The sequence below is a fragment of the Terrapene carolina genome, unplaced genomic scaffold (assembly GCF_002925995.2).
Source record: "Terrapene carolina triunguis isolate 2854851 unplaced genomic scaffold, T_m_triunguis-2.0 Scaffold132, whole genome shotgun sequence".
Lineage (NCBI taxonomy): Eukaryota > Metazoa > Chordata > Testudines > Emydidae > Terrapene > Terrapene triunguis.
The window spans coordinates 19,143,046-19,163,427 of record NW_020664483.1 but is presented as its reverse complement, the minus strand read 5'-3'; the positions used below and the strand labels follow the sequence as shown (position 1 = coordinate 19,163,427).

Here is a 20,382-nt window from a genome sequence, read left to right as displayed (position 1 = left end):
CAGAAGTGAAAGGCAGGCTGCCTCAATTCTCCTAAGATTGCACTGATTCTTCCCCCTAACTCAGGGCCGGCGCAACCCATTAGGTGACCTAGGCGGTTGCCTAAGGCACTACAATTTGGGGGGGGGGGGGGGGAACGCGGCAGTATTTCGGCGGCAGGACCTTCCGCCGCCTCTGTGGGAGGCGGCATTTCAGGGCGGGACCTTCTGCCGCCTAGGGCGGCAGAAAAGCTGGCGGCGCTCCTGCCCTAACTTGCAGTCTCTCTCATACATACAAAGGCCTAACGTGGCCTGCAGGAAGTAAGTGCTGCAGGGCTGGCCACTCCCCTGGCCACCCAAGCAGAAGACAAGGCAGGAAATCCAGAGGGAGGCATGTGGCTCTTAGTTTCCATCAGGACAGATGTGACGAAGGGCCTTGATTTCAAGTTGGGTGGGTGGAAGAGTGAGGGATTTTGGGAAAGAGGAGGGAGGGCTCTTAGGGCCAAGAACTTTCTGCTGTTCTTGGAATGGTGAGGGTGGGGATAGAGGGGAGCATGGAGACTGGTGTGTTGACATGGATAGAGAGAGAGAGAGGCAAAATCAGAAAAGCGCTTCTTGAGAAGTGATATCCTTGGAGAAAAGGAAACTAAACATGGTAGAGTATTATATAGTATGGAGAAAAGCAACTGAAAAAGACACATGGAAAAAATAGCCAAGATATACAACAGAAGAAAAGTAGAGAGAGAGAAATTTTAAATGGGGGATAGAGAAGGAAGAAACCCCCAAAACAAGAGAGATGTAGTGAGTGAAGTTTTAATGTAAAAATGATGCAGAACTCTTGTAAAATTCAGTTGATATATTTTTTTTATATATAGTGCACGTATAATATACATTCTCTCAAACAGAACCTTGCTAATTCTCAATCAGGAAACAGGTAATCTGTTAAGCAAAAATTCTAGAGTGCAGTAGTAAGATTTTTACAAATCACATAGTAGTACATTTGCTAGTAAACAATGAAGTGTTAGTTTTAACTAAATTACATGTTAGGAAAAAATGCCAAATTACATTACCCTTGAGACTTTTTTGATCATTCAACTAATTCACAGAATTCTTCAACTTGCAACGGATCTTCCAGACATTAGTGCAAATTAGTGAGGTGTGGTGTTGATTGTGCTTATTATAGTGTTGCCTAAGGGTCAACTGAGATTGGTGCCCTGTTGTACTAAACTCTCTACAAACATAGAATAAAAGACTGCCCCTTCCTCCAAAGAGCTAACAATCTAAATAGACAAGACAAAGGGTGGGAAAAGGGGTATAACATACAAGCAGAGTGAAGAGTTTGATGCCTGGTAGATGGCATGTTTAGGACCACAGTTTTCTTATGTTTAAATCCTTTTGGTGGGATATGACAGGAGGAAATTAACTAGATGGAAACACGAAGGAAGGAAAGGGGACAGAAGGGGTTGGAGCTATCGGTCTGCACAGGACAGAGAATGTCCAGAGTGAAAACTTCAGAAAGCATTCTGATGATATCAAGAAGACTTTTTGGTCCCTACTTGCATTTTTAGGGATGTATTCAGTGTATGCATGTTTACATTATATTTACAATAGGAAGTGTATGTATTACATATAATTTCTTTGCACTGTAAACTTCAGCTCATGCATGCTTCTTAGGGGAAGCATGTGAGTGGGTTTTGCCTTTGTGCTTTGTGGATGTTGGTCCCATTTTATCATTATCCACCCCATAGCTTTACCAAAGAGGGAAAATATCCAGGTCAATGTCTCATGTATGCAGGAATGTGGAAGTCCCTATGCTCAACCAGTGTGATTTAACTTTTTTAAATATTTAGTAGCAAATATAATCCTCAACTATTTTAATTAACAGGGAGAAAAGAAAAGCCAAAGAAGTTAATCAAACATCCAAAGAAACAAGTTTCTTCACCTAGTGTTCAAAAAAAGGAGAAACCAATGGAGAAGGTAAATCTGAGTTGTGAAATGGACTATTCAACTCAGTCAGTCTAATGAGGAATTTTTCTTTAATTTTTGCAGCTGGTCTTAAATGTATTCATGAATGCATTTTTCTGTTTTTTGACAGTCAGATTCTCGAGATGCATCTCCATTCATGTAAGTATTTCTCCCAAGTCCTGGTTGAAACATCCTGCTTAGTAAAATACTACTGACAACACTTTTGTTTGTCTCTTTTTACCAGTGTGAGTATGCAGCAGAATAAGTGGGATGCTTCTAGATCACTGAGATTCAACCAAGATGCTCAAAGAGAAGACGGTAAGATTTCATTGGTTTAGCTTTCATAATGTTAATGTTAGAGGAAAAAATAGAAATCTGTTATGCAACTACATAACTATTTCAGTAAAGTACTCTGCTTAGGTATGTCAAGGCTGAATGTGATTTCAAACTAGTTTTATACTGGTATAACTACATTGACTTGTTTGGAGTTACTTCTGACTAAGTTGATTAGTGAAAGGAGAACTGGGCCCTTTATGACTCTAAAAAACTGTATATTATGAAACTTGGTTAGGTTAAATTTTTAAATGCTTATTGACAGTTACAAAAAACCTGGAAATGATGGTAAATCACACCACCATTTCAAGTCTGGAACTTAATCTTCTGCCATGCCTAATACAAGCCTACTGATATTTGATTCAGTCATATTAGCAACTATGCATGAATTTTGGGTCTCATCTGTCCATGTAACTTTGCAAGAGCTTATGGCAGAAGGAAGGCATGATTCTGATCTCAGTCATGACAGTGTAAAACATGAGTAATTCCACTGAAGACAATAGTTGCATTGATGGTCATATTCTCCTCTTGCCCCTGGGGACTGATCCCCACCTGGTGTAAATTTGTGCAGCTCCACTTAATAGAATGGCCCTATGCTGACTTACACAAGCTGAGGTTCTGTCCTTTAGCGACTCATATCTATTGAATTTTCTGTTGACCCAGATATTCTATACTTGATTCCATGAAATATGAGAAAACATTGCAGTTATCTCTAAACTGGATCCCAGCATGTACTCTGATTAATATTTATGTATAGCATATATTTTTCTGTTCAAAAATTGTGATAAGTGCTAGAATTCAGTTGCAGCCAAGCTTTGTTATGCTACACAATAACTTCAAAATCTTCTTGAACTCACAAAATGTTCGTGCTGCAAGGATGACACTCCAGGCAATGATGCCTCAGGATCAGATTAGCACTAGTCTCTTCTTTCCCACAGTAGAAAAATACCTTTGTTACAGAGAGAAAATAAAGAGAAAATATTCATCACCTCACATGCTGAGAGATTGACTAATGCAAATGGATAGTCTGGGTCTCCTGGCAGGAGTAAACGTGGGAGGAAGTTCCACAGTTACTGACAGGAGAAGGAAAAGTTCCTTGACTGTGGTTTAAGTTTGTATTAAATGGCAGCTGTTTGGAATGTGAGAGTGAGTGACTGACTGACTAGGGGGCAGGTGATGAGGTCATAAGTGTGTGGTAATTGCCTGGGCATATAAATTGCACAGGTATGTGATAACTTATCACATGGATATTGCCTCCACATGTATGCTTTGTGAATGCCTCTCTCCCTATCTCTCAGTTTATAAAGAAGTAAGATCATGCTATTCTGTGTTGCTTTTCCTCACTGCTGTATGGAGTTGAAAGCTGTGGTCTCAGTAAACTACCTAGTTTCCTTTGCTTTTCCATTTCTTTTAGAAATCTATGCTGCCTCAAAACCATTCTCTTAGATCTGGCAGTGCAATGGATGCAGATGGATCCCTGCACCTGCATGGAGCCCAATTGAAGCTGCATTACACTGCAGGATCAGGACCTTACTTTGGATCATAGTTGCTTGTGCTTTTCACATGAGCCAAGAATAAAGCCACTAATTTCTCTGTATAGTGGATTATTAGTAATATATGCATAATCTCTTTCCTCATGTTTATGGCTCTTCGTCTTGGTAGTAAGGAATATTTAGAATATTGATATTTCTTTTATTACTTGCAGATCAGCGAAGGATGTGTGAGATTACAGGGCACCTAATAAAAATGAGATTGGGAGACCTGGACCGGGTCAAGTCAAAGGAAGGCAAAGAAGTAAGACTTTATATTATGGTAACATTCATGTGATATTTTAGGCAGATCTCTTGAATTCATGCATTTTCAGTACCAGAAAATGAGATTTAGTTTTTTTTTAGGTGTCTGGAAGACTTAAGCTTTAAAATGACTTTGATCAGGTTTTAATAGTTTAAAGTGGTTTTTTTTCTAAAACACTTGGTCAGAAAAAGTTTAAAAAACTGTTGACCCAGGAAGTAGGATGGGTTTGGAGGGACCCGGTACTAGGCACCAGGAGCACAGCAAGATGCAAAGTCTTCATGGTTCTTTCTTAATCAGAGCCAGATCATGGCTACTGTGCATGATTGCAGGCTCATGCGCCTTCACAATGGGGCTCTGAAGGAATGCAATATGATCTTTGCCATCTCCTTTTGGAAGAATTGCTTCTGCAAATATATATCCATTATCTGAAAACTAATAACTTTTAGAAAGTCACTGATTAAACTGGAATAGCTAAATGATTTAATCTCCCTGTACTGCAGCATGCAGGTGGCATTTACTCTAGACTTGAAGCTCAGATAAAGGCCTCAGCGCAAGTCAGTGCTCGACAAAATAGCACAGAGAAAAACACAAGGTAAGTTGTTATTTAAGTAACAGAAAAAGCCAGGATGTGTATTTTGAGTTTTTTTTAAAAAGCCTTCTGTGACCAGGGTCCTAGTGAGGAGCCAGCTGTGGTCACTCCATTAGGGTGAACTGCAAAGAATGGGGCAGACAATCCCCAAAAAGCTGGTGAATATTCCAATACTTAGATTTACTAATAAGAGAGCATAAAAAGCTTTTTTATTACCTTACTGGTTACCTAGAAGTCCAAACAACACAGTTCCCTTAGAGTGATCCAGCCTCAGGCCTCCATCCAGGTACCTAAGTCAAATATGTTGATTTCTGAAAATCTTATTTCATCATATAAAAGAAAAGGTTCTACCGATCCCAAAGGATTGGACACATTAGCTCCCAGGTTATTGATTATTCCAGATCTTATCCAAATACACGCTACAGCCAATTCTTATTAACTAAACTAAAATTTATTAAAAAACGAGAGAGAGAGAGAGTATGGTTAAAAGATCAATATACATACAGACATGAGTTTAATTCTTAAGATTCAGATTCATAGCAGCGATGGTGAGCTTTGTAGTTGCAAAGAGTTCTTTCAGAAATAGTTCATAGGTTATCCAATGTCCAAATATCACATTCAGGGTGTGCCACCATAACTGGAACCTCCGTCTTGCGACTCAAACTCCCCCCATGAAGTCTAAGCAGATCTGAGATGACAAAATCTGGACCCAAGGATCTTTTATGCAATTTCATGTCCTGTTTGACAAGTTGGGATTTCCTTGGGGAACAAACAGTAATTAGGATGACTTTAAAGGAGGTCCATCACCGGTACTTACCTATACGAATTAACATAAGGCCATTTGCTTGTTCCTCCACCATTCACAGTACATTTCAAAGAGAGATGAATACCGAGATATCCCGTATTTACAATTCATTTAAATGCTAGGATGTTCTTTTGATCTCTAAACTATCAGAATACAGCATAGACAAACGGTTTCATACAAACAGTGAACTATCAAACTGACTATTATAATTAGCAACAATTAATCCCGTATCATGATAAAAGTGCCTCCACATGTGTATGTACTATTTATTTTAAATCCAGGTCTAAATCTCGCTTTGGTCAAGGCCGTCCAACCTAAGGAACCTCAGGAAGAAACCATAGCCAGAATTCATTGCTGCTTCCTGGAACTGTACTGTACTTCAATACGGAGAATGCATTCTCCAAAAGCTTTTAAGTGACTTATTTATTATTTATTACTGTAAGCCATGTAAATTATTCTGCTATGATGAATGAATGCAAAATCCAGAAAGCTCTAATACTTATTTTAATTGTAAATACAGTTTCTTAGATTGCTTTTTTTAGGCTATTGTGTTAAGCTACATAGAAAACATTTTATAAACCTGCAAAGTTAAAATATTTGAAAATCCTTGCTTATTGAAGAGAGTGGTGCTTATAAACTACTCTAGACCATCACTTTTAACTGCTAGACATTTTAAAATGAAGAAACTACTGAATTATGAGTGCAATCAGCAATGTTTAAATGCATCATCTCTAGTATTGTGATTTGAACTGTACATCTTGAGTCTGGGGGTGATCTTTATCTTGCTTACACTGGTTTGACTGATGTAACTTTATTGAAGTCCATGGAATTACTTCTGATTGACAAGGATATAAGTGAAATCAGAATCAGGCCCCTAGGCTTTCCTCCACATGTCCACACAACTTCCATTCATGCTAAGGTAAGCATCAAGGGGGATTAGACCCCTAAACATCACGTGAAATGAACCTACTGAAGGTATGATAACTTTGCATCTTGCATGAGGCATTCATTTTCTCAACTTTACTGCATGGAAAACATGTTCATTCTCATTTTGCTCCTGACTCTTCTTTTGCATCATACAGTTCTTTGTTCCCTTTTGTTGTCTGAGCTTTAGAGGCATAGTAAAGCAGTTTCTTCCTTTAGTAATACCAGTGCCACTGTATCTTTGCTAGCAGAGATGGTGTAAATTTTGTACCTTTTGAAATGAAAGGCAATCACTTTGAGGCATCTTGCCTATGTAGATCTGGCCGGGAAGTATGTTCCTAGACCTGTCTGAATAATCCTGTTTGGCAATCGAATGTTCTGATATGGTTCTACTGGAGCGGTAGGGTCCATGTTTGTTTTAGTGCACAGTCCAGTAGTAGCAGAATGGGACAACTTGCCTGGGAAAAAATCGTGTTTATTCAAAGGAAATTGCAATAAAGCAGTATTTTGAAAACCACATTCTAATTTTTCTAAGCAGGCAAAAAGAGCACTCAGGGAAAACTTATTCCAGACCATAATCATTCAATAAAATGTGTGTTTGGAAATAAGCTCAAGATCTCTGGGGGAAAAAATCCTTCCTTAAAATGTATTCTCTATTTGCAGTCCTTTATTTGCCTTGTTTCTAGAATTTTTCTAATAATTGAAATCGGAAATTAGGCATGGTGATGTTTGAGAGAGGGTGCAGGTTCATTAAAAATAAGTGTTAGCTTTGTTTACATGTGTTCCTCCAAGTTAACATCAATCCAAAATTCATTGAAACCAATGGAAGGACTTCTATGGACTTCAGTGACCTTTGGCTTGGGGTATGATTGGTAGGTGCAGCAGTGCTTTATCTTACATTCATAAGAGACATGGCTTTATCAAAGCCAATTGTTTGTTTGCAAAAAAAAAAAAAATCAGTTTTGTATTTTAAAAGTTGTGTTTATACTAAATATTATTTGAAAAACTCATTTTCTTAGAAAATGGTTTACAATTCACTGTGTGCAAAAATGTTATAGTTTTCTAGCTTGTATAGAAGTCTGTCTAAAGCTGCACATGTAAACTTTGCTAAGCAAGTTGCAAATTGAACAAGGAGGAGTGTGTGTTTGTGTGTGTGTGTAAAAGATTTTTTAAAACTGCTGACTTGAAAAAGGAAAAAAATTCTCTCCAGGAGGGGAAAGTCTAATGATTTGGTTTATGTCAAAATGTCATTTTTACATGCCAGTATCCTTCATAATATTCTATTCAAAATGTGCTTTTTTCTTTTTTATAAACATATGCCTGTAATATATGTAGTGGAAGTGCAATTAATATTTTATTAAGTATTAGTAGTAGTTTCTTTGACAAATTCCATTAACTTTTATCCTGTATTAACTTTGAAGTCATGTCTCAGTTTAACTGAAATAAATGTTACTGATTTAAAAACACTTTATTTTTAGTAGACTTACAAAGCCAAATACATTATATAGTGGGGAAATGTTATTTTTGTTTCAGATAATAATGATTTCTTGCATGTCATTGTCCCTTCCTCAAAAATGTATAGATTCTCGGTCTCCCCTTGTTCTTTAAAGTAGCTGTCTAACTCTTCTTGAAGCATTATGTTAGACTTCCTACCCAAGTCCTGAGAGCAGAAAAAAAATGGTTGAATTTTAGTACACATACAATACAAAGTATATCCTGTTGTATAAGAATTGTGCAGCTCTATAGGCCAGAACAAAAGCCCATTGAAATAAATGGAAAGACACCCAGTGACTTCAACAGGCTTTCAGTTAAGCATCACATGAGCCTCTTTTGGGAATGACTAAAAAGTGCAAATGTAAAACCAAGCCACACCCAAAAACACTCTCAACTTCACCTTCTAGTGACAGGGTGCTGATCATGTTTGCAAATAATCTTTTAGTGATGGGAAATGGGCAAACATAACATAATAGTATGAGAATAGAGCAGCAGCACTGACGCATTTGACCAGGGGCTATTGCTGAGAGATTTGGCCAGAGAGATTGAACTGTAATGTGCTGGTTCCAGTCCTTTCTCTTAGGCTCTTCAGAAGGTTGTGATGGGTCATTGCTCCTTCACCTTAGGCACTGGTTTGTAGAGTTCCACAAGGCTCAGTGCTGCGGGCCCTGGGTTCTGGAAGAGTGCAGCCCAGGTTGAGTCTGAAGCCAAGGCCCTTCCTCCTCATGCGGGGGAGGCTGGGAGGCTGGGGACAACATGGTGCAGCTGCGAGTAGCCTGGTCGGAGCAGTTTCCTGCTGTGACCCTCCTCACTCCCCCTGCTGGAGGGGAAGGGCTGGGGGGGGGGGGTCACATGGTACCATTAGGGTGACCAGGAAAGAACTGACTCTGTGCCCAGACAGCTCTGCTGGAGCCAGCTCTAGGGGACCTGTTTCTACCCCTCCACCTATTGGGTGGGAAGCCCAAGGGTCCTAGGGTTGCCAACTCTCCTAATTCTTGGAGACTCCAGGCCAATCCTGATTGTCATGTGATGAAATCTCCAGGGATACATCAACCAAAATTGGGAATCCTAAGGGTCATGTCATGCATCTGTGACGAGAGGACTGAGGGCTGAATTTTTAGGCAGTCCTGTCTATGCTGGGGCTGTTCCCTCAGCCTCTTCCTCTCCAACTACTCACTGGAGTGGAGGACAAGAGTTACATAAGAACATAAGAATGGCCCTACTGGATCAAACCAAAGGTCCATCCAGCCTAGTATCCTGTCTACCAACAGTGGCCAATGCCAGGTGCCCCAGAGGGAATGAACAGAACAGGTAATCATCAAGTGATCCATCCCCTGTCACTCATTCCCAGCTTCTGGCAAACAGAGGCTAGGGACACCCATTCCTGCCCATCCTGGCTAATAACCATGAATTTATCTAGTTCTTTTTTGAACCCTGTTACGGTCTTGGCCTTCACAACATCCTCTGGCAAGGAGTTCCACAGGTTGACTATGCGTTGTGTGAAGAAATACTTCCTTTCGTTTGTTTTAAACCTGCTGCCTATTAATTTCATTTGGTGACCCCTAGTTCTTGTGTTATGAGATGTAGTAAACAACACTTCCTAATCTACTTTCTCTATACCAGTCATGATTTTATAGACCTCAATTATATCTCCCCTTAGCCGTCTCCTTTCCAAGCTGAAAAGTCCTAGTCTTATTAATCTCTCCTCATACGGCAGCCATTCCATACCCCTAATCATTTTTGTTGCCCTTTTCTGAACGTTTTCCAATTCCAATATATCTTTTTTTGAGATGGGGCGACCACATCTGCACTCAGTATTCAAAATGTGGGCATACAAGGGATTTATACAGAGGCAACATATTTTCTGTCCTATTTTCTATCCCCTTCTTAATTATTCCCAGCATTCTGTTCGCTTTTTTGACTGCCGCTGCACATTGAATGGATGTTTTCAGAGAACTATCCACAATGACTCCAAGATCTTTCTTGAGTGATAACAGCTAATTTAGACCCCATTATTTTATACATATAGTTGGGATTATGCTATCCAATATGCATTACTTTGCATTTATCAACATTAAATTTCATCTGCCATTTGGTTGCCCAGTCACCAAGTTTTGAGACATTCTTTTGTAGCTCTTCGCAGTCTGCCTGGGTCTTAACTATCTTTAGTAATTTTGTATCATCTGCAAATTTTGCCACCTTACTGTTTTACCCCTTTTTCCAGATCATTTATGAATGTTGAATAGGACTGGTCCCAGAACAAACCGCAGGGGAACACCACTATTTACCTCTCTCCATTCTGAAAACTGACCATTTATATCTACCCTTTGTTTCCTATCTTTTAACCAGTTACCAATCCATGAGAGCACCTTCCCTCTTATCCCGTGGAAGCTTACTTTGCGTAAGAGTCTTTGGTGAGGAACCTTGTCAAAGGCTTTCTGAAAATCTGAGTACACTATATTCACTGGATCCCCTTGGTCCACATGCTTGTTGATCCCCTCAAAGAATTCTAGTAGATTGGTGAGGCATGATTTCCCTTTACTAAAACTGTGTTGACCCTTCCTGTGAAGGGGTGGATTGGGTGCGGGGCTTGGGCAGAGCAGGAGTTGGAAGAGGCGGAGCAGGGGTGGGGGCTATGGGGAAAGGGTGGAGTGGGCGCGGGGCAGGGGCAGCTTTCAGCCAGGGGATTGGGCTGGCCGCTGGAGTAGCACGCAGCTGCATAGGGCACCAGGAAATTTGGGGCAATTTGGTGCCCCAAATTTCCTGTGCCCTATGCAGCTGCGTAGTTTGCGTATGGGTAAGGATGGTCCTGCTCATTGTGGAATCCATCGTCAAGTCCTAGCTGCAAAGACATTGCTAATGTCCCTTAATGCTGTGCTGGATGTTGTTATACAAGCAATGAACTACATTAAAGCATATGGTCTGAATAGTCATCTCTTTCAAGAGCTCTGCAACGAAATGGGTGGTGTATACGAAGATCTGCTTTTTCACACTCATAAGAATGGCTGCACTGGGTCAGACCAAAGGTCCATCCAGCCCAGTATCCTGTCTACCGACAGTGGCCAATGCCAGGTGCCCCAGAGGGAGTGAACCTAACAGGTAATGATCAAGTGATCTCTATCCTGCCGTCCATCACCACCCTCTGACAAACAGAGGTTAGGGACACCATTTCTTACCCATCCTGGCTAATAGCCATTAATGGACTTAACCTCCATGAATTTATCCAGTTCTCTTTTAAACCCTGTTATAGTCCTAGCCTTCACAACCTCCTCAGGCAAGGAGTTCCACAAGTTGACTGTGTGCTGTGTGAAGAACTTCCTTTTGTTTTAAACCTGCTGCCCATTAATTTCATTTGGTGTCCCCTAGTTCTTATATTATGGGAACAAGTAAATAACTTTTCCTTATTCACTTTCTCCACATCACTCATGATTTTATATACCTCTATCATATCCCCCCTTAGTCTCCTCTTTTCCAAGCTCCAGTCCAATGGCTTTCTAGGGATGCACATTAAAGCGCATTTTTATACTTTGTGAAGAGATGGCGGAGTTTTTTCTGCAAAAAGAGAATTGAGCTGAACAAAGAGTTCAGTGACAAGAAATGGCTTCTCTGCTTGGCATACCTAGTTGATATCTTTGATAGCCTTAATGACCTCAATCTGTCCCTTCAGGGAAAATGTTCAACATTAATAGACTTGACTAATAAAATCAGAGCCTTCCAGATGAAGTTGGATCTGTGGTGCAAGAAATTGGACACAGACAGATAAGGCACGTTTCCTACACTTTCCTCATTCAGCGAGGAGGAGGAAATCAACAATAGTGCTCTCAAGTTAGCTATTAGTGAACATCTGAAAGCACTTCATGAAGAGTTCTTGTGCTACTTTCCAGTGCTACCAAAAGCACTTCATTCCCTGGTGAAGAACTCTTTCAGTGTGATGGCTGAGCAGTTACCTACTGAAGATATTCACACACAGGAACAGTTTATCGACATGATCAATGATGAAGTGAAAGCAAAATTCACACAGCTGCCTCCAAACCAGTTCTGGTGCTCAATTGCAAGTGAATACCCACTGGTGAGCGAAATGGCCTTGAGAGATTTCCTGCTACCTACAAATGTGAGAGTGGATTCTCCAGCCTTCTCGCAACAAAGACCAAATCGCAAAACCAGAAAGGGCGCATCATCCATCTCACTGATTTTTGGCTGATTCTGTTGATTAATTGCTGTCAAGTATTAAAATAAAATTCTATATAAAAATTATTTCTCTGCTTATAACAATAATTTGATAAAATGTTTTTTAGTCTTAATTTAAAAGCAGTGAGAAAAGATAAATTCATTTTAAGCAATAGGGTTTAAATTTAGCATTTAATATAGTAATAAAAATTTGTTTTTAATTTCTAGGGGAGGGGGGTGTCACACTCAGAGGCTTGCTGTGTGAAAGGGGGTCACCAATGCAAAAAGTTTGAGACCCACTGCTCTAGCAGAAAGCGACAGAGTCCTATGGCACCTTATAGACTAACAGACATATTGGAGCATAAGCTTTCGTGGGTGAATACCCACTTTGTCAGATATGGGTATTCACCCACGAAAGCTTATGCTCCAATACATCTGTTAGTCTATAAGGTGCCACAGGACTCTTAGTCTGGATCTGTAAAAAAGCGACACACACGCCTACCCCTCTGATACTTGACTGCTCTAGCAATTCTTCCAGCAGCTCTTCTTGCTGGCGTCTGACTGACTTCTGCCTGCGGGCAGCTGTTCTTTTATATACTGTTCTATCTGGACTTCCTTAGACCTTGTCTACACTACACAGTTTTGTCAACAGAACAGTGGAGGTGTTCACACTGAATTGTTTCTCCCACCAATGTAACTGCCCTGCTATGCCAACATAATAAAACCACCTCAACGAGAGGTGTAGGGCTTATTTTGGTGTAGTTAGGGTGACGCAATATCCGTGCAGACACTGCGTTCCTTACATTGGCTGTTAACTGTCATTCTTGTAAGCCAGCTCCTTAGCTGCTACCCAGTCTCCACTCCCAAGTTGGGCTGCCGCCCAGGCTCCCCACTCCCTGCTGGGAGCCCTGCTGACCCTTGGGGTTCTGGGTTTCTGCTCCCCACTGGGAGTATAGCAGCCAACCGGACTTCTGTCAAGAAGTCCCAGGCTGCTCCCTCCCTGCTCCTGTCTGGAAGCGCGGAGGCGAGAAGCCCTGAGTGGCTTCCTTCCCCGCTCCCAGATGGGAGCTGCATGAAGCTGAGAGCCCTGACTCTGTCCCCCACACTGCCCCTCTTCGGTCAGTGGAAGTGTTCCTGAGGAGGACATGCACCACCCACAGAAGGGTAGTGTGGACAGCAGCCACCGCAGTTATTAATGTGGTTATAACTTGTTTTAAAGTGGATGAGCTGTGGCCAGCCGGCTAGTCAGCTAGCTGACCTTCCTCTCACCCCGTACTGCACACACTCAGTAGCTACTACTGGTATCCTTGCACATGCTCACTGCCATGGGTGGCATGTAATGGAGGCCAGGGGCTGCTAAGCCTCCCCAAACCTCATGCCGCCGGGTGGCGGGGGGGAACATGGTGGATTTGGGGTCCCTGGAAAAATCTCCCCCTGCCATGGCCCCAGGGCTGGAGGAGCTCTCACTCCCCGCCATAGCCCCAGCAGGGGCACAGAGCTTTTCCAGTCTCAAGGCTGCAGCTGGGGGAGGGGAGGAGCAAGTGGGGCAGGGCCTTGGGGGAGAAGAGGCGGAGTGGGTGTGGAAAAGGGGCGGGGGCCACAGGGTAAGAGGCGGGACTGGGTCATAGGCAGAATGGAGGTGAGGCCATGGGCAGAGCCGCGGGAAGAAGGAGCTGTATGGGGGAGGGGCTCCGGGAGCCCCAAGCTCTCAGGCTGTCTCAGCCCCTCTCCCCTGGACCCTGCCCCGCTCGCTCCTTCCCTCCCCTGGCTGGGGCCACTGGGGGTGGGGGGAGCTGAGAGCAGTGAGCAGGGGCCTCGGCTGGAAGAGGCAGGGCAGGGGGCTAGCCTCCCCAAGGGGAAGCTTCACCCACCTCCCATGCTCACTGCTGCTGTTTACCTCAGAGCCATGATTCCTTTATCTAGCCCTACTGCTCATGCGCCAGTTTTGGGCCCTTTTGTGGCCATACTTCATTTTATGTGATTTTTCACTCTTGGGCATCCTCAGCCCAGAGATTTCTCAGCTCTAGTCATGTGACCTATAACATCAAATGCCAAGTGACCTGCAGTTCTAGTTGAAGTGACTCCTGCTTATTCAATAGGGAAGACAGACACACAAAAATGGCGGTTAGGATTACAAAATGGAGTCCGGGGAATTTTTCCCATATCAAGAGGAATGTCACAGGTCAAGGGAAGCAGCTAGATAAGAGCTGGGATAGTTCATTGTGCAGATGGTGGTGAGTCAGAAGAGTGTGTCCTTCCTGGTTGGGACAGACGTTGGAATCGGTCAGGGCACTGATACAGGCTCTCAAAGGGGCAAAGAAAACTTTGCATGCTGGGTGGTGGCTCCCAGTCAGGCATTTTGTGCCCGTCTGGCATCGGCCTTCTCTGGAGTGTGAATGACAAAGGTGACGAAAGAAGATTTAGAAGTGTGGGGAAAAATACTGGAAAGAGTTTGATGGGATTTCAATATGGCATTCGGGCTGATGACTCAAAACTGAGCTACAGGTACAGTCTGACAACTCAGGAGGCATAGGTTTGGAGCTTTACTTTCAAGGAGAGTGGTGTGCACAGAGGTGGCCAGAAAGGTGGGTGGCTTGGGGCATTCACTATTTGGGAAACAAACATTCAGAACAAAAAAAGTCTGTTTTTGGTGTGACAACCAATCTATGGCCCACATTGTAAACAGGCAGTCAACTGACACTGCTCAGGTAATGAGGCTGGTGAGGGCCTTGGTTTTACACTCTTGTGGTTTAACATCCTTTTTCGTGCAGTGCATGCCCTGGTTAATGGTGTTGCCAACGCTCCATCTTGATTTCAGGCTGACAGATTCTGGGAATTTGCCCTGTTGGCCAGCAAGGATCTGTGGGTGACGCCCCAACAACTCTGGAACCTTGGCTCAAGACAGCTGTGGGACTAGTAGATGACTCTGTTGCTCTGTAGGCCTGTAAGGCCAGCCTTTTAGAGTTCAGGGAATTTCGGGCACAGGAAGGGCTTCACCATTGGGGGCCCATATCTACACATCAGGTTGTGCGATATGTGGTATCTTTGACCCACCGTGGCTTGTCTCCCTCCATTCTCTCTCTCCAGCTAGCATGCCTGTCTTATGGAATAGGTTGGTGGGTTTCCCAGACCCATGTGGGCATTTTTATAGTGGAAACTCTTTGAATGGTAGGCCGGGAGAGAGGGGTACCAGAGGAACAACAGGTTACTCATAACACTGGAAACCCTGACAGGATTATTACAGCTCTGACCTGGGTCTGCAACTGTGGGAAAGAGGCCATTTTATTTAAGGCAGTATTTGTTGTTGCCTTCTTTGGCACTTTTAGAGTGAGTAAGCTGATGCCTATGGCAGCTGCGGACAGGTCCCACCGTGTGTTAAATGTAAAAGATGTGCAGCTATCTGCAGGAGCAGTGTCCCTGCATTTAAGACACTCGAACACCGACCAGAGGGGAAAGGGGGCGTATGCGGTGTTGAAGGAATGTGCAGATGGGGCAATGCGAAGACAATAAGTCTTGCTAAAAATCTGGAACCTGCAGCCGGGACTGCTCTTCAGACCGTGTGATGGCAGCTGCCTGACAAAGTACCAGTTTAGCACAGAATTGGGAAAAACCTTGAGCTACTGCTGTCTTGACACTACAAAATCTGGTATTCGTTCTTTCAGGATTGGGGGTAGCCACATCAGTGACTGCAGGTGGTTTTGGCCCATGGCAGGTGCAGGAAATTGAGGACTTATTACAGGACTTATGTCCACTACAGGATGTGAGGGAATGGATTGGACAGGAACTGTGATATAGGCAGTGTGGTTGGGTGTTGGGGCAATGACCAAGCTAGTCACTGGTGCCCCCTGTGGCCGATTTCCAGAGTAGTTAAGAGAATAAAATGAATAGTTCCCAGAGATAAAAGACCTGTGATTTTGGTGATGGGCAGGGTGGGGACCCCAACCCACAAGGGCCACAAGGTCAGACCTTGGCCCACAAAAGCCACAAGGTATCACCCTATCACATGAGCCTAAGGCCCATCACCAAAATCCCAGGTCTTTTATCTCTGGCAGCAGCGCAGACATAAGGATGGCATGGTATGGTATTGCCACCCTTACTTCTGTTCTGCTGCCTTCAGAGCTGGACCCTCGGTCAGCAGCCGCCACTCTCCAGCCACCCAGCTCTGAAAGCAGCAACACAGAAGTAAGGGTGGCATGGTATGGTATTGCCATTCTTACATCTGCGCTGCTCCTGGTGGGGCGCTGCCTTCAGAGATGGGTGCTCAGTCAACAGCCGCCGCCCTCTAGCCTCCCAGCTCTGAAGGCAGTGCAGAAGTAAGGGTGGCAATACCATGACCCCCACCCCATCAAAATAACCTGGCGACCCCCTGCCACTCCCTTTTGGGTCAGGACCCCCAGTTTGAGAAATGGTCTGTCCCCCGCCCCCCATGAAATCTGTATAGTATAGGTAAAAGCACACAAAATACCAGATTTCATGCGGGGAGGCGGGAAACAGATTTTACGGTCCTTGACACATTTTTCATGGCCGTGAATCTGGTATGGCCCTAGTTTTATGGTAAGGAGCCCTGTAACCCTGGCACCAGTTATGGGGTATATGGTAAGGAGCCCTGTAACTCCTGCACTGGAACCAATTCAATACTCGGTTATAGGAGTGTATAGGGGATGGATGGGTAGTGCCCCTCCCTTGTGTTAAAAAGTTTAATAAAAGTTGCAGCCTGCCACTTAATTCCATGCATGTCTGTCTTCATTTTCCTGCTGTATCCACATCAGTGTCAATGTGTATCTTCAGTTCCTTCCACCAGATGGCACCATGTAAATAAATTGCTCTTTCCAAGACGTGACATAAAAAGTATATTTTTATTTTGGCAATGCCTAGCCTAGGGGGTCTGATCAGACACATAACAAAAAGACAATCCCCACCTCAAAGAGATAGCTATGGTTTTAGCCTGGTTAATAAAATTGGTTAGTGTGTGAACTTCTAGCTTTCAAAGTTGGGCAGATGATATTTGGAAACTGGTTCAGATCCTGATCAGCAGAAATGTACAACAGAAATTTCAGAATAGATAGGTCAAATTATTGTTAGGGTTCCAGATTCTCTGCAATGGCAGAGCAAATAACAATAATTTAGAAAATCTAATCTCTCAATCAGATGGAGCAATTTCAAGTTTCTGGTTCAACCTTACATTTTCCTCAGACTTTTAGTTAAAATGAGGTTAAATTTCAGATGAAAACTGAGATCATGCCTTCTTAAGAGGACATTCTTCAAGTGCTGGTCCCTATGTGTATTCCACTGTGAGTATGCATGTGTTCCATACGCCTGAGACGGGAGAATTCCTGCAAGTAGGGTCTGCTGGTCCACAGCTGTGCCCCTGGACTCCTCATGCTCTGCACCGAGGGCATAAGGGACAGAGCAGACCAACAGTCTCTCCAATCACTTCTTACTGCTGCGTGGCCTGAGTTGGAATCCTCAAGTGACCACAGCTTCTCCTTTCACTTCTTCCTCTAACTCTTCAAAGGTTTTTTTTATATTGTTCTTAGTTTTGTTAGTGTTTTTATAGTTCTAGTTTAGCTAGTGTTAGTGTCTCCTGGTGCGGGACTTGGATTATGCCTAACATTCTAGGCTTCAAAAACAGTATTTCCTACCCCCACTCCTTTTTGCTCAGAGATTACCACTGGTGCTGCCTCTACTATCTCCGCCAAGTGCAGTATCTGCTGCTCTTTCCCCAACCAAACGCAGCAGATGCAAGAGGTTCAACTTTGGAAACACCTTATGGAGCAGACAATAAGGTCCCAGCCAGACCCATGCAGGAGAGGGGGGACCCCTCCAACCCCATACATTGGCCAGAGTTGACAAAGAGCATATCCCCTAGTTCTATGTCTGACTCCAGAAGGGAGAGGGGTAGACGGAAGGACCCTTTGGCTGGGACCCCACATAAGAGTAAGGGGTATTCTCACACACAAAAATAGATTCCCTTCCTAGACCTTCAAAGAGGAGAGATCCCTCCCTGACTCCATCCAGGTCAGGGGAGCCCTCACACCCAAGTCATAAGGTCTTAGATCCTTCTAAGTTGCATAGGTATGTTCAGCAGACTCATAGGAGCAAAACTGCAGTACCAGCCTCTGCACTGGCTTTGACACCAACTGCCATGCTACCTAAAACGAAATACTGAGACTCGAAAGATCAGGAACTGCTGGTACCACCGAAGATTGTGAGGTTAGTCTCATTCACCAGCAGTACCATCATGGACTCATAAGGAGGCACTGTCTACACCTACTCCAGTAGTATGGAGTGATAAATCTCAGTCTCCAAAGGTACCAATGACTTATACCACTCCTGAGAAAATCTTCCTCTTCCCAGACCCACAATCTCCTTTGTTATTGGGACCAGTACTCCCAGGCAGAGACAAATGCCTGTGGGAATCCAGGACTCTTGGAGAAGTTTATCCCTGGGCCCACACACTAGCAGCTATTTCCATCTGTTTTCCATAACTAGGGCCATACCATCACAGATCCATCGGTAGTGCCTGTGGACCCAAATCCAACCTTTTAATTTTCTGGAGAGTCGGTTGTGCTTGTGAAGCCAGCTTCCTCTCCAGACAGGGTATTCAGCCCAGACAGGGGGTTGAGAATTTTGTGAAACAGGCCTTGGCCCCACAGGCAGGAACTTCCTCCTCGGAACAGTTGGTACCCAGTGTCTTAGGAACCACCACAACCCTCTTCAACCCCTCATACTGCCTTATTGGGGCCCTTGGGACTCTTATGTGCGTTACCCAGAATCCATCCATTCCAAAAGGGAATCTTATCTAATGGGCTAGTCTGAACCCCCTAAGTCACTAGAAGAAGAGGAAGATGAGCCAGATCCCCAGGTACCACCAGTTCCAGTATCATCCTTGTCATCCAATGGGGTGGTAGCTTCAGCCTCTCTGTCTCCCCTGGACAATCATAGACAGTTCCAGGAGCTTTCACAGTGAGTAGTGGAAGAGTGTCAAATCTCCTTAGAAAAGATCCAGAACCATGAGCATAAGCTCCTGAATATCCTGTAGCCTATGGGCTCCAGTCAGGTTGCTTTCCTGGTAAATGAAGCCATACTAGAACTGGTAAGGGCTGTGTGGCACAAACCCGCTACCTGTGTCCCTATCCTTGATAGGCCAGAGAAGGGATACTTTGTCCCAGCTAGGGGAGCAGAGTTCTTGTTCACCAACCCTGGCCTGAACTACTTGGTGTTCCAGGTGGCAATTGAAAGATCCAGGCACCAACACTCAAGGGCCACCCCCCGCAGAAAGGAGGCCAAGCGTCTTGACCTTATGCAGAGAAAGGTCTTTACATCTATCCACCTGCAGTTTAGGATGTTAAATTATCAGGCTTTTTTCAACAAATACTATTCTAAGTTCCTGGACTTTTAGGACAAGTTGCATCAGGAAGACAGGACTTAATTTCAAGCCCTTATTGATGAGGCCAAACTAGTGGCCAGAACCTCTTTATACTCTTCAGGATGGAGGTTCAAAATGTGATTGAGGATTTACTGTTCAATGAGGCTAATTTTTTCAACCAAAAGACAGATGAGTCACTCGTTGAAAGACTTTTTGCTCCCTGGGTACTCGGTACTCACTAATCTCCCTAGTTGCCATCACCTCAGCCAAAAAGGTATATGAACTGGCGGCCTTAATGGCCGATCCACCATACACAATATTCTGTAAGGATAAGGCCTGGCTATGACTACACCTGAAATTTATTACTAGCTTTGGAATTTTATATAAACCAGTCAATTCACTTACCGGTGATTTTCCTGAAAACCCATGCCTTTAGTGCAGACTTCATTCCCTCAATGTGCAATGAGCATTGGCATTCTATCTGCAGGGAACAAAATAGATCAGGAAATCACCTAAATTATTTGTTGCCATAGCAGAACAAATACAAGGACAGGCTGTATCTTCTCAGAGTATCTCTAGCTGTGTCCTATTCTGTTAGGATCTCTCTCTATATATATAACTTTTATCTCCTAGAACTGGAAGGGACCCTGAAAGGTCATCGAGTCCAACCTCCTGCCTTCACTAGGCAGGACCAAGTACTGATTTTTGCCCCAGATCCCTAAGTGGATCTCTCAAGAATTGAACTTACAACCCTGGGGTTAATAGGCCAATGCTCAAACCACTGAGCTATTCCTCCCCCTTAACACAGTGTCCTCTGCTGCACAGGGTAAGGGCTCACTCTGAGAGTTCAGGCAACCTCAGTACCCAGGGGTGGCAGGTTTGTTTAATTTTTGATGGTGCCCAGAATGGGTCCAAGTCCTGCCCCCTCCCCTCCCACACCTGCCTTGTAAGCTAATATATATTTTT

General features: G+C 43.6%; 1 protein-coding gene across 1 annotated transcript in view; it reads left to right on the top strand.

The window, feature by feature from the left end:
- The window catches only part of KIAA1841 (KIAA1841 ortholog), a 46,131-nt gene extending 38,808 nt beyond the window's left edge, over positions 1 to 7,323 (top strand). The window contains exons 16-21 of the mRNA XM_026653244.2: positions 1,862 to 1,953; positions 2,072 to 2,100; positions 2,186 to 2,259; positions 3,980 to 4,068; positions 4,569 to 4,660; positions 5,744 to 7,323. Of these exons, the coding sequence (XP_026509029.1) occupies positions 1,862 to 1,953; positions 2,072 to 2,100; positions 2,186 to 2,259; positions 3,980 to 4,068; positions 4,569 to 4,660; positions 5,744 to 5,780 (413 nt within the window). The 3' untranslated portion in view covers positions 5,781 to 7,323. The remainder of the gene's footprint in view (positions 1 to 1,861; positions 1,954 to 2,071; positions 2,101 to 2,185; positions 2,260 to 3,979; positions 4,069 to 4,568; positions 4,661 to 5,743) is intronic.
- Positions 7,324 to 20,382: the final 13,059 nt, after the last annotated feature.